The sequence below is a fragment of the Sinocyclocheilus anshuiensis genome, unplaced genomic scaffold (genome assembly GCF_001515605.1).
Source record: "Sinocyclocheilus anshuiensis isolate Anshui unplaced genomic scaffold, SAMN03320099.WGS_v1.1 scaffold496, whole genome shotgun sequence".
Lineage (NCBI taxonomy): Eukaryota > Metazoa > Chordata > Actinopteri > Cypriniformes > Cyprinidae > Sinocyclocheilus > Sinocyclocheilus anshuiensis.
The window spans coordinates 453465-466905 of NW_015555736.1; the positions used below are offsets into that span (position 1 = coordinate 453465).

Below are 13441 nucleotides of genomic sequence, written 5' to 3' on the forward strand. Positions count from 1 at the left end.
GTGTGTGTGTGTATATATATATATATATATATATATATATATATAAAGGACAATTCAAAATATTAATAAATAATAAAATCAAATAATATTAAACATGATCTTAATTTTTTCCCTATAGTGCTATAGTAATGAAAATGAACATCTGCCTTTAAAAAATATAGTATTTGAGCACATGGCTCCAGATCAACTCTGAAAAACTGTTGATGTGACCATTTTAATGTTAGTTGCAGCAAGGTTTTGCATTTGAAGCTCTCCATTCACACATAAAATGTATTTATTTGTCTTGGGCAGAACAGATAGCTTTCTGAAAAGCCAAATGTTAATTCAACCACAACATATTGGATCTATTGCAATCCAACTGTCCAAACCACAACTATAGATCTGGAAATGTGCTCAAAAACTAGTAACATGCATAAATTCATATCATGACAGGATACAACATAAACACATACCATGATCCCCCCAAAAATCTTGTCAACAAATGTAGATCTAGTTTCAGTATTCAACTTATCAATAAACTAGTTGATTTTTGAGCAAATGTATTTTACTGTGGTCAGGTAAAATACATTTACTCAAAAATCAACTAGTTTATTGATAAGTTGAATACTGAAACTATCAAAAAGGCTTTGGCATTTAAGATCAGTCCACCACTGAATATGTATAAGGTAGTCTCCAGTTTTTATGAAGGAAATTTTATGTTCAATCCAGAAGGTATATTTCTGTGTTTGGTGGATAAATGTGAAAAAAAGTAAAACTGTCTCCTCTCCACAGGCAAAATGGAAAATTATAACCCCCAAACTCATAAAGTGTTGCAGTACAGATGAATATAATAGACCCATAAGCAGCTTTATAGAACTGACTGTGCTTAATTTTTCTGTTAAGCTTGAATATCCCCTCTCATTGTTAATTTGTGTTTTTTAATCGTTTGTAAATGTGTATGTCTTTAAAGTTACCAATACTTTGGCAATGAGAAGCCTTTATATGTTAATAAAGCCGCTTGAATCTTGAATAGAAGCGGTGACTTACTTTTCTCCCTTTACACTTTCAGACTGAAATGTCAGTATCACGTGACCAAAATGAAGTCGCCTAAAAACATTGCACAGTGAATGCACGTTCACACTTGAGCTGAGATGAAATTGGGTCTAGTAATGCCTGTGGCCCATGCACGTCACAATATCACGAAGGCCTCTGGGCTCACCGTTCCCCCTCAGTGATTGCGCGTAGCTCATGATATATAATTCAGGTGGTGTTTAGTTCATTTGCACGCTATGTGGATTCGCTAAGTCCTAGAAAAAGCTACCAACTGCAACTTCTACTCCTGCTTTTATCGTAGGGAATCTTCTTAGTGTTCATACGGGCTCCCAAAAATAAAGAGGAGTATATAAACTCCTACTCGTACAACACTGCGAGACACTTGGTCACATTCCTGTCACCATTATTTGGCGACGTGGAACATCACATCCAGAACTCCAAGGACTTGGCAGAGAAGGTCCAGGACCCGGTGTACCCAAATAACTGGGCCCTGAGGGGAAAGAAGAGCAAAATATGCAGTACAGTAATGAGGAACATCATAGCTGTCACAGCACAGAGAGTCTGAAACACCTTACGGACTACACTAAAACACAAGGTTCACACATACACAGATATTCCAGTTGAAGTTTTGGAGAAGAAAGGGGTAATTTAAAAAAGGAAGATGACCATTTGTGACAAAGTGGAACAGCCGTTGAAGCCTGTGATGCTATTATTAGCTACTTACTTACCTTTCATCCTGATCCCAGCAGTTTACACTAATTCACACCTGGGATCTCAATGCCTGCAATGACTTCAACAATGAATTGTCTTGAGGCTCGGGATTGTGTGTTTTAAGCTTAAATGATGGGGAATCGCCACCATAACCAGCTCTATGAGTGGTGAAATGTCTTGAACAAGAGAAAAACAGTCAGGAGACAAATCAGACACACATTCAATATTGGTTTTAGATTCAAAACAACACGTTAACAAGCTGGTTGCAGTGTGTCTGTGTGTAAACATCATAAATTAACATTTGTCAGTGATTAGTATGACTAAAGCAAACAATATTTCTATAACTATGTGTAACCCATTGCACATGCAAACAGGGAATAACATTTTTCATTTGTGAAATGTGAATCTTTCCAGAACATAATTTTTCCATGCACCTTCTTTCTATGAAGTCTAGGTTTCATATTTCACTGATGGTTACAATTAGATGTTTTTCCTTCCATTTCATAGTTAAACATTTTTGTTCAATTCATTGATGTTGGCCTAGTGATACCAGTCAATTTATGCGATGAAACAGGCACAAATGCAGTATTATTTTACAATATCATTCTTGTAAACAGTTGTGGACTAATCATGCAAATCACTGATGTTTTGTAGTTATGCTGCTTAAAGGGGTCATATGATGCGATTTCAAGTTTTCCTTTCTCTTTGGAGTGTTACAAGCTGATTGTGCATAGATAAGATCCCTAAAGTTGAATAATGATCTTTAAAAAAGCATAATATGACCCCTTTAATTTTGTCAAAACTGTAAAAAAAAATAAAATAAATTTAACCCAGTTGAAAAAATCTGAATATGCTGGTTAGGTGTGTTTTGAAGCATGGTAGCTGGTTTAAGCTGGTCTTTAGTTGGTCATAAACTGGTCCTAAGCTACTAGCTCCTGCTCAGGACCAGCTCATGAACAGCTTAAACCAGCTCATGACCAACTAATTATTATTATTATTATTCCTTTATTTAACCAGGAAATCACATTGAGATATTGCTATCTCTTCTTCCAGCGAGACCTGGTCAAGTCGGCAACACATAAAGTTTCATACAAAAAGAATCACAGAGACAGTACCACAAATTACACAATCACAATTCATAAATAAAATCAGATCATGAAAAACAATTACAAGTATCCTTTAAAACATTATACAAAAGACATTTAAAAGTACTCAATGTTGGAAATGTGTCAAGATTAATTACATTTTGCAATTCATTCCAGGCCCAAGGCGCATAAACGGAGAAAGCACATTTACCAAATTTTGACAATACCCTTGGAACTATTAACCGAATACAAGAACCTGATCTAGTACAGTGACTATTTATATGGATCGTTAACAAATTAGAAATATAAGATGGTAATTGACCTAGCCTTTACGATAAATAAGTACATATGTAACTTTCTCCTTTGATGTAAAGATAACCAATCTAAAGATTCATACAAAATGCAATGATGCGTCCGTGACTCTGCACCAGTGACAAAACGTAATGCTGCACGATAAACAGAATCTAATTTTCTAAGTAAAGAAGTAGCTGCATGCATATATAAATGATCACCATAATCAATTATTGATAAAAATGTACTCTCTACTAATTTCTTGTGGGCCTTATAAGGGAAAGACGATATTTAGACAATAAAAGAAGCCTAGTTTTGGTATAAGCTTTTTCAACAACTTATCAATATGTAAATTAAAAGCTAATCTTTCATCCATCCAAATACCTAGATATTTATAGGAACTAACCCTTTCTATAAGTGAACCATTCAAGGTTGTAATTGTCAGATCTGTTACCTTAGTGCGACCTCGACTAAAAATCATATACTTTGTCTTATTTGAGTTTAAAACCAATTTGAACTGCAACAACGAACTCTGCAAAATTAGAAAAGCATCCTGTAGTTGCTGTAAAGCTTGTTTTAAAGAAGATGCTGCCATATAAATAATTGTATCATCTGCATACAAATGTATTTTAGCTGAGTCTATTCCATGACCTAAATCATTAATATAAATAGAAAATAACAAAGGGGCTAAAACAGATCCTTGAGGAACTCCAGTATTTACATGAAGAAAAGGTGAGTTGTAATTTTCAACAGACACACATTGAGTGCATTCTGAAAGATAGTTTTCGAACCATTTTAAAGCAGCTTCACTGAGACCTACATACCTAAGTCTATGTAACATTAATTTGTGATCTACTGAATCAAAAGCTTTAGACAGATCAATAAATAAAGCGGCACAGGACGTTTTACTATCTAGAGAGGTTATAATATCATTTGAGACTAATGTAGCTGCAGTAATGGTGCTATGTCCCATTCTGAACCCTGACTGATAATCCTGAAGAATATTATTTTGGCTGACAGAATTGTTTTAATTGATCGTTTATCAGTGATTCAAAGACTTTTGCTAACTAAGGACCAGCTTAAACCAGCTACCATGCTTCAAAACATACCTAACCAGCATATGCTGTTTTTTTTCCAACAGGGAAGATTTTCTGATGAATACACAGTTCAAAAGAACAGCATTTAATTGAAATATAATTTTTTGTAACAGAAATTAAAAAAGGACTAACGTACTTACCCCAAACTTTTAAACAGTAGCGTACAACATAAATGTTTCAATTAATTTACTGTTCCTAGTGTGTGCAAGCAATATAGGAAATGTTCTCCAGAGAAACACCCAATGCAGCCCTCAGACACTCTCCACTTATCCATCTCACATCTCCACCACTGTTTTATAGGATTGCCTCTGCGCTCTTCTCGTTCCTCTCATTAAAAATGATTTGTGTCTTAGCAGGTAACTTTTTCCAAGCAGCTCCCAATACACTTTCCTCTCTGCAGGCTGACCGCCTGCTACCAGACTGCACATGAATCTCAAATTCCAGTATCAGAAATCGAACATGGTGGAGGATGGAAGTTATTTATTTAAGAAACTTATGTCAACAGAAAAGGCTACTGTGATTACAGTATGTACTCAAAAGCAGAGTAACCATAATCACAATAAAATATGTGGAGTACGTTTTGATCATTTGAGCTATAGGCACATAAGAACACAGCAACAAAATAACTGCATTTGAATTGAACATGACCCTGGACCACAAAACCAGTCATAAGTAGCATGGGTATATTGTAGCAATAGCCAACAATACATTGTATGGGTCAAAATTACCATTTTCTGTTTTATGCCAAAAATCATTAGGATATTAATTAAAGATATTTTGTAAATTTCCTACCGTAAATATATCAAAACTTAATTTTTGATTAGTAATATGCATTCCAAGAACTTAATTTGGACAACTTTAAAGGCGATTTTCTCAATATTTAGATTTGTTTGTGGGAAAAAAAATTGAAAGTTTATTTATTCAGCTTTCAGATGATGTATACATCTTAATTTAAAAAAAATTGTCCCTTATGACTGGTTTTGTGGTCCAGGGTTACATATGTGTTGTTGGTTCACTGGTTTAAATTTAGTGACAAAACAGTAGTAAAAACAACCACAATTTTTAGGAATAATCCATAGTAATTATGGATTTTACTTGTATTTAATGGAATTTGAATGAGTTTGTAAATGTCATAAAGCAAGCAGGCCCAATTCTTCACTTTCGTTATTGGTAATAAAACAACTTAGTCAGAATACGCCATATTTATTTTTTGACAGGAATGAAGAAGTACAATGCGTTGAATAGATTGTACTGTTGTTTCACAACATACTGGTTGTTCAGCCAGCAAAATGTCTTTCTAGACAAGAAATCTATAAACAGTTTTGAAAGTTGTTCGTTGTAAAAATTAGTTTTTAAACATTCATGTTAAATTCAATATGGTGCCTAACCTGAAGGGTGTGAAGGTACCAACATAATGTCATTGCAATTTGTAAATATTTTACATTTTGGCAAATTGGTGAGTGGTGACTAATTCGTGCAAAATTTGTACAATTCCTATGTTTTAGTAGGCTAGGGTTAGTGATAGGGCTGGTGATGGACCGTTATGTTTATGTTTTTTTTTTTTAACTTACGTGTGAATGTCTTTGCCTCCTCATAAAACAGTAACATTTTCTCATAAGACTGGATTGACAGGCTCGTATCGACAGTTTATGTGCATTTGGGGTAGACATGCATCCCTCTTAATTATTAATTATTAAGAGGGATGCATGTCTCCCCCAAATACACAAACTGTCGCTCAAGGCCTGCCTATGGGATTTCCAATCTAAACATTCTGTGGCCCAAAATCTTGAATATGTGGTTCAGTTTTGTATTGTAGGCCATCTTTGGCTGCGTGGCATGTAAACACATTACACACATCACTGGGGATGTGTAACAGACTGTCTACAAATGTATAATGTGACAGCTCTGCGACGCACGCATGTGCTCCTCGTGCCCGCGTGTCGTAACACCGTGTGCGCGCGCAGCGGCACCCGCGCGCTCCCGCTCACGCTCTTTGGCAGTGTCGCGCGGACTGTCGGGATCATGTCCGCCATGTTTTCACACCAGCCTAGAAAAAAAAACCCGTGAAAAAATACCAGAACTCGCTCAGAGATGCCTTTAACCGCCGGATTTCGATTGGAGGGACGTCAGTGAGCGCGGCCGCGGAGAGAACCGTCGGCTCGTGTGTGTATTTGTACCCGAATGATCCGTGTTTAGTGTGTTTGTGATCGCTGAAAACAATGAGTAAACTCTCGTTCCGCGCGCGAGCGCTAGACGCCGCCAAACCGCTGCCGATCTACCACAATAAAGACCTTCCGGACCTCACCGACTGCGTCTCCATCAACCGAGCGGTTCCGCAGATGCCAACCGGAATGGAAAAGGAAGAGGAGTCGGTATGTAAATGATTTTAAATTCATAATTTTTCAAGAGGTTCAGGTGCATAGCAGGGTGTTGGTATTTACGTATCTCTTACGCACGTTTTATTACGTAAGTCCGTTCTCTGCTCGAAGGGATCCGCAAGCAGCGTTCTAAGGCTCTAGGTTACGTATACAATTGACGACAGTTGCGTAGTCGTGGGAAATCTTTTACACTAGTGGCATGAGCAAGGTTATTTACGTGAGACATTTGCTAGTGGTGAATGCGCACTGACGTCAGCCTTTTTGCGCAGATTTGTTAGAGATTTACGTATGTTACGACAGGAATACATCAGCTGAACGGCGTGCTTCTGAAGTCTGAATCTGTTTGATTCTTCAGTGGATTTAGTTTTTGCAGCACCGGGCCCTAGTCATCAATATGGCATGTTTATCTTCTACATTTCAGTATCATATAATGCAGTGGTATATGAATATGGGAATCATTCAGTATCATGGCATTTTTAAAAGTACCATGATTAGAGATATGCCGGTATCAAATTTTCATGTTGCGATTAATTGCTAATGCTTTTATCACGGTATACGGTATTATCACGAAAAGCTAATCTTTCATCCATCCAAATACATTTAATCTTTCTATAAATTAACCATTCAAGGTTGTAATTGTCAGATATGTTACCTTAGTGCGACCGCGACCAAAAATAATATACTTTGTCTTATTTGAGTTTAAAACCAATTTGAACTGCAACAACGAACTCTGCAAAATTAGAAAAGCATCCTGTAGTTGCTGTAAAGCTTGTTTTAAAGAAGATGCTGCCATATAAATAATTGTATCATCTGCATACAAATGTATTTTAGCTGAGTCTATTCCATGACCTAAATCATTAATATAAATAGAAAATAACAAAGGGGCTAAAACAGATCCTTGAGGAACTCCAGTATTTACATGAAGAAAAGGTGAGTTGTAATTTTCAACAGACACACATTGAGTGCATTCTGAAAGATAGTTTTCGAACCATTTTAAAGCAGCTTCACTGAGACCTACATACCTAAGTCTATGTAACATTAATTTGTGATCTACTGAATCAAAAGCTTTAGACAGATCAATAAATAAAGCGGCACAGGACGTTTTACTATCTAGAGAGGTTATAATATCATTTGAGACTAATGTAGCTGCAGTAATGGTGCTATGTCCCATTCTGAACCCTGACTGATAATCCTGAAGAATATTATTTTGGCTGACAGAATTGTTTTAATTGATCGTTTATCAGTGATTCAAAGACTTTTGCTAACTAAGGACCAGCTTAAACCAGCTACCATGCTTCAAAACATACCTAACCAGCATATGCTGTTTTTTTTCCAACAGGGAAGATTTTCTGATGAATACACAGTTCAAAAGAACAGCATTTAATTGAAATATAATTTTTTGTAACAGAAATTAAAAAAGGACTAACGTACTTACCCCAAACTTTTAAACAGTAGCGTACAACATAAATGTTTCAATTAATTTACTGTTCCTAGTGTGTGCAAGCAATATAGGAAATGTTCTCCAGAGAAACACCCAATGCAGCCCTCAGACACTCTCCACTTATCCATCTCACATCTCCACCACTGTTTTATAGGATTGCCTCTGCGCTCTTCTCGTTCCTCTCATTAAAAATGATTTGTGTCTTAGCAGGTAACTTTTTCCAAGCAGCTCCCAATACACTTTCCTCTCTGCAGGCTGACCGCCTGCTACCAGACTGCACATGAATCTCAAATTCCAGTATCAGAAATCGAACATGGTGGAGGATGGAAGTTATTTATTTAAGAAACTTATGTCAACAGAAAAGGCTACTGTGATTACAGTATGTACTCAAAAGCAGAGTAACCATAATCACAATAAAATATGTGGAGTACGTTTTGATCATTTGAGCTATAGGCACATAAGAACACAGCAACAAAATAACTGCATTTGAATTGAACATGACCCTGGACCACAAAACCAGTCATAAGTAGCATGGGTATATTGTAGCAATAGCCAACAATACATTGTATGGGTCAAAATTACCATTTTCTGTTTTATGCCAAAAATCATTAGGATATTAATTAAAGATATTTTGTAAATTTCCTACCGTAAATATATCAAAACTTAATTTTTGATTAGTAATATGCAATCCAAGAACTTAATTTGGACAACTTTAAAGGCGATTTTCTCAATATTTAGATTTGTTTGTGGGAAAAAAAATTGAAAGTTTATTTATTCAGCTTTCAGATGATGTATACATCTTAATTTAAAAAAAATTGTCCCTTATGACTGGTTTTGTGGTCCAGGGTTACATATGTGTTGTTGGTTCACTGGTTTAAATTTAGTGACAAAACAGTAGTAAAAACAACCACAATTTTTAGGAATAATCCATAGTAATTATGGATTTTACTTGTATTTAATGGAATTTGAATGAGTTTGTAAATGTCATAAAGCAAGCAGGCCCAATTCTTCACTTTCGTTATTGGTAATAAAACAACTTAGTCAGAATACGCCATATTTATTTTTTGACAGGAATGAAGAAGTACAATGCGTTGAATAGATTGTACTGTTGTTTCACAACATACTGGTTGTTCAGCCAGCAAAATGTCTTTCTAGACAAGAAATCTATAAACAGTTTTGAAAGTTGTTCGTTGTAAAAATTAGTTTTTAAACATTCATGTTAAATTCAATATGGTGCCTAACCTGAAGGGTGTGAAGGTACCAACATAATGTCATTGCAATTTGTAAATATTTTACATTTTGGCAAATTGGTGAGTGGTGACTAATTCGTGCAAAATTTGTACAATTCCTATGTTTTAGTAGGCTAGGGTTAGTGATAGGGCTGGTGATGGACCGTTATGTTTATGTTTTTTTTTTTTAACTTACGTGTGAATGTCTTTGCCTCCTCATAAAACAGTAACATTTTCTCATAAGACTGGATTGACAGGCTCGTATCGACAGTTTATGTGCATTTGGGGTAGACATGCATCCCTCTTAATTATTAATTATTAAGAGGGATGCATGTCTCCCCCAAATACACAAACTGTCGCTCAAGGCCTGCCTATGGGATTTCCAATCTAAACATTCTGTGGCCCAAAATCTTGAATATGTGGTTCAGTTTTGTATTGTAGGCCATCTTTGGCTGCGTGGCATGTAAACACATTACACACATCACTGGGGATGTGTAACAGACTGTCTACAAATGTATAATGTGACAGCTCTGCGACGCACGCATGTGCTCCTCGTGCCCGCGTGTCGTAACACCGTGTGCGCGCGCAGCGGCACCCGCGCGCTCCCGCTCACGCTCTTTGGCAGTGTCGCGCGGACTGTCGGGATCATGTCCGCCATGTTTTCACACCAGCCTAGAAAAAAAAACCCGTGAAAAAATACCAGAACTCGCTCAGAGATGCCTTTAACCGCCGGATTTCGATTGGAGGGACGTCAGTGAGCGCGGCCGCGGAGAGAACCGTCGGCTCGTGTGTGTATTTGTACCCGAATGATCCGTGTTTAGTGTGTTTGTGATCGCTGAAAACAATGAGTAAACTCTCGTTCCGCGCGCGAGCGCTAGACGCCGCCAAACCGCTGCCGATCTACCACAATAAAGACCTTCCGGACCTCACCGACTGCGTCTCCATCAACCGAGCGGTTCCGCAGATGCCAACCGGAATGGAAAAGGAAGAGGAGTCGGTATGTAAATGATTTTAAATTCATAATTTTTCAAGAGGTTCAGGTGCATAGCAGGGTGTTGGTATTTACGTATCTCTTACGCACGTTTTATTACGTAAGTCCGTTCTCTGCTCGAAGGGATCCGCAAGCAGCGTTCTAAGGCTCTAGGTTACGTATACAATTGACGACAGTTGCGTAGTCGTGGGAAATCTTTTACACTAGTGGCATGAGCAAGGTTATTTACGTGAGACATTTGCTAGTGGTGAATGCGCATTGACGTCAGCCTTTTTGCGTAAATGCGTTAAGAGATCGACGGATGTTACGACAGGAATACACGAGCTGAACGGCGTGCTTCTGAAAACGGAATCTATTTGATTCTTCTGATGTTTAGTTTCTGCTGCACCGGGCTCTAGCCATCAATATAGCATTACTATCTCCCACAATTCATTATCATATAATACAATGGTATATGAATATGGTAATCATTCAGTATTATTGTATCAGAGTACCATGATATTATGTGTTACCATGGCACATATTTCTATATTGTAATAAAGTCCAATGTGAAATATTATTTAATATTTAAATAATTTTTAATTCATAAAAATATTATTAGTTATTGTTGGTTTAAAATGTATTCCAATGTTTAAAAAATGTAATGTTTTGTTGTTATTATTGTACATAAATATGTATGTGTGAGTGTATACCATCTCTTATGGAGTTATATAATTAAATATATTTTATTATTAGGAGTTTAAAATTTACTGTATTATTACTATTATTATTGATATTAATATTACTACTTTACAATTTTCTTAAAACAAAAATTTGTTTTGACAATTGGAAAATGTCCAAGTCCTAGTAACCAACAGGCAAAATGCCTTGTTGTTGTCACATTATGTCAAGAAAACCAAAAAACTGAAACAACCCCCTTATATATCTCTGTTGTCTCTTAAAACATTACACATTTTAACCTTTTTATAAAAAGAAATGTTTTGGTCAGGTCAAATCAAGTAACCCTCCATTTGGGAAAGAAAACATCATGGTATTCATTCAGTCAAAAATGTATATTTATGACTTTACATGTGTACTTGGTTACACCACTTGACACATCTGTCATGACATCTTCGGCTGTTTTGAAAGATGTGCAACAGATCAAGATTTCTTCCAAGTTTGATTCCATTTTTTTTTTGTTAGTGAAGTGAGTTTTATTAGAACACAAGTATGAAGTGCCATGTTGCCATCTTGATCAAGGAAGATCAAGAGGTTGTGTTGGACAGACATACAGCAGACCAAGGTACATGTTAAAAACTTGAGTTATGTGCCACAGATTGCATTTGCTCTCCTCACCCACCTGATAATGAACTGCTCACCTTTCTATTATTGAACCGTCCACCACAGTGAGTCTCTTATGAATCCAAAAGTCATTGGAACGACTTGGGAGTTCATTTGTATGCTTGCGAGCTGTGTAAGCCATTGCAGCGGGTTTCATCACGTTGCTGTTCTCAGCTGCATTAAAAGTCGTACTTGCCCAATTCTTATTTCCGTCTCTGTGTGAGTTTTGAACTTTTTCTTATTGCTGGGTCCAGCTACATCAGTTTTAGCTTAAGGAACTGGTCTTACTTGCTAATGGAAATTCTTTGTGTTATGTATGAGGTGACAAAATCTTTACTGTTGCGGTGTATATGGTGTAACCTTTTCACAAATTTGAGTTGTCCCACTCAGTGAATGAAGAATTAGGTTTACTCATCCTCTCTCTCTCTCACGGTGTGTTTCAGGAGCACCATCTCCAGAGGGCCATCTCTGCCCAGCAGGTGTTCAGGGAGAAGAAGGAGAGTATGGTCATCCCTGTGCCAGAGGCTGAGAGTAACATCACGTATTATGACCGCCTTTACAAAGGAGAGTTTCGCATCCCCAAACAGCTCATCCACATCCAGCGTGAGTGACCTTCAGCTTCCAACTCAAGATAGTCCTTCTGGATGCTTTAATTTCTTGATTTAAATAAACAAATAAAGTGTGATTTGAATTTGAATCTCAATCTGTTACTCCGCGCCAGCTCTGGGTCTGGATAACGAGCTGCCTGACTATGATATGGACTCAGAGGATGAGACTTTACTGAACAGACTCAACCGCAAAATGGAGCTCAAACCTATACAGTTCGAGACCATGATGGATCGGTTAGAGAAAGCAAGCACCAACCAGGTAATAACAAGTCAGTGCTTCTTATCTGGTTTTGCTGTAGGACATAGAACATTAAGTTGCGAGCCAGCATGGTACCAGAATTGTATGAGAGTAACAATCTCATAAAGCCAACGGTGAAATAAATTAATATTACCATAAACTACCACACAAAGGGTTGTGAGTCTGTAAGATAGTTTAACCTTTTTAAAAGAATGTGTTATGTTCATTAAGGGTGTATTTATTTACAGTAGTTAAATGCAGTAAAAAACGTAATATTGTGAAATATTATTACAATTTCAAGTAACTTTTTTCTATTTGAATATATTTTAAAATGTAATTTATTCCTGTGGTGGCAAAGCTGAATTTTGAGTAGCCATTAATCCAGGCTTCAGTGTTACATGATCCTTCAGAAATCATTCTCAATCATCTGTAAGATTTTATTGGACACTGTGATACATTTTTTCAGGGTATTTTGATGAATAAAAATGTAAAAGAACAGTGTTTTTTCACTGAAGAATAAAATAATTAATTACTTAGGCAGTAATTAATCACAGAAAACACACTGTATTCGACACAGACCATTATTCTCACTGCAACTGTAAGTAAACCTAGTATGTAGTGTCCTAGTCATATTTTTGTTTTGTTCATCATTTTCAAGAATGAGGGTGTCACAGCACCTGTCTGATTAAGCTTGTTTTACCAAGTGACAAATTATCTTGGTCCTAAATATCATAGGCTTTAATGTGACACATGGTTTTGTAAAATAAAAAAATAAAGTAGAAAGTCTTATAAAAGTATGCTTATTATTGAAAAAAATAAGACTTTTTATTTTGTTATTCTAACTATGCTCAGTTGTGTTATAGTTATTATTTGCATTTAGCATCATTTTTTCCCTACTCTCCGAGACCCATTTTTGGGTTCTGATGCACACTGATCAAAAAATTATACAGATTTTATTCACACATATTCTCTCTCTCTCTCTCTCTCTCTCTCTCTCTCTCTCTCTCTCTCTTTTTTTTT

At 36.5% G+C, this 13441-nt stretch overlaps 1 protein-coding gene and 1 long non-coding RNA gene across 3 annotated transcripts in view; one reads left to right on the top strand and one right to left on the bottom strand.

Annotated features, from left to right (window-relative positions):
- Window positions 1-621: 621 nt before the first annotated feature.
- Window positions 622-6570, bottom strand: LOC107673125 (uncharacterized). Its single transcript, XR_001632376.1, has 3 exons — window positions 6522-6570; window positions 1761-1919; window positions 622-1522 (listed from the first exon to the last, which is right to left on the bottom strand). It is a non-coding gene; the product is annotated as an uncharacterized LOC107673125 (long non-coding RNA).
- Window positions 6164-13441, top strand: part of LOC107673123 (enhancer of polycomb homolog 2) — a 20232-nt gene continuing 12954 nt past the window's right edge. Inside the window, exons 1-3 of one of the 2 annotated variants that reach the window (XM_016466594.1) lie at window positions 6164-6588; window positions 12019-12178; window positions 12297-12442. In XM_016466594.1, the coding sequence (XP_016322080.1) occupies window positions 6436-6588; window positions 12019-12178; window positions 12297-12442 (459 nt within the window). In that variant the 5' untranslated portion in view covers window positions 6164-6435. Of the gene's footprint in view, window positions 6589-9832; window positions 10262-12018; window positions 12179-12296; window positions 12443-13441 lie in introns of those variants that run through there. The other variant, XM_016466593.1, reaches the window with a different exon arrangement.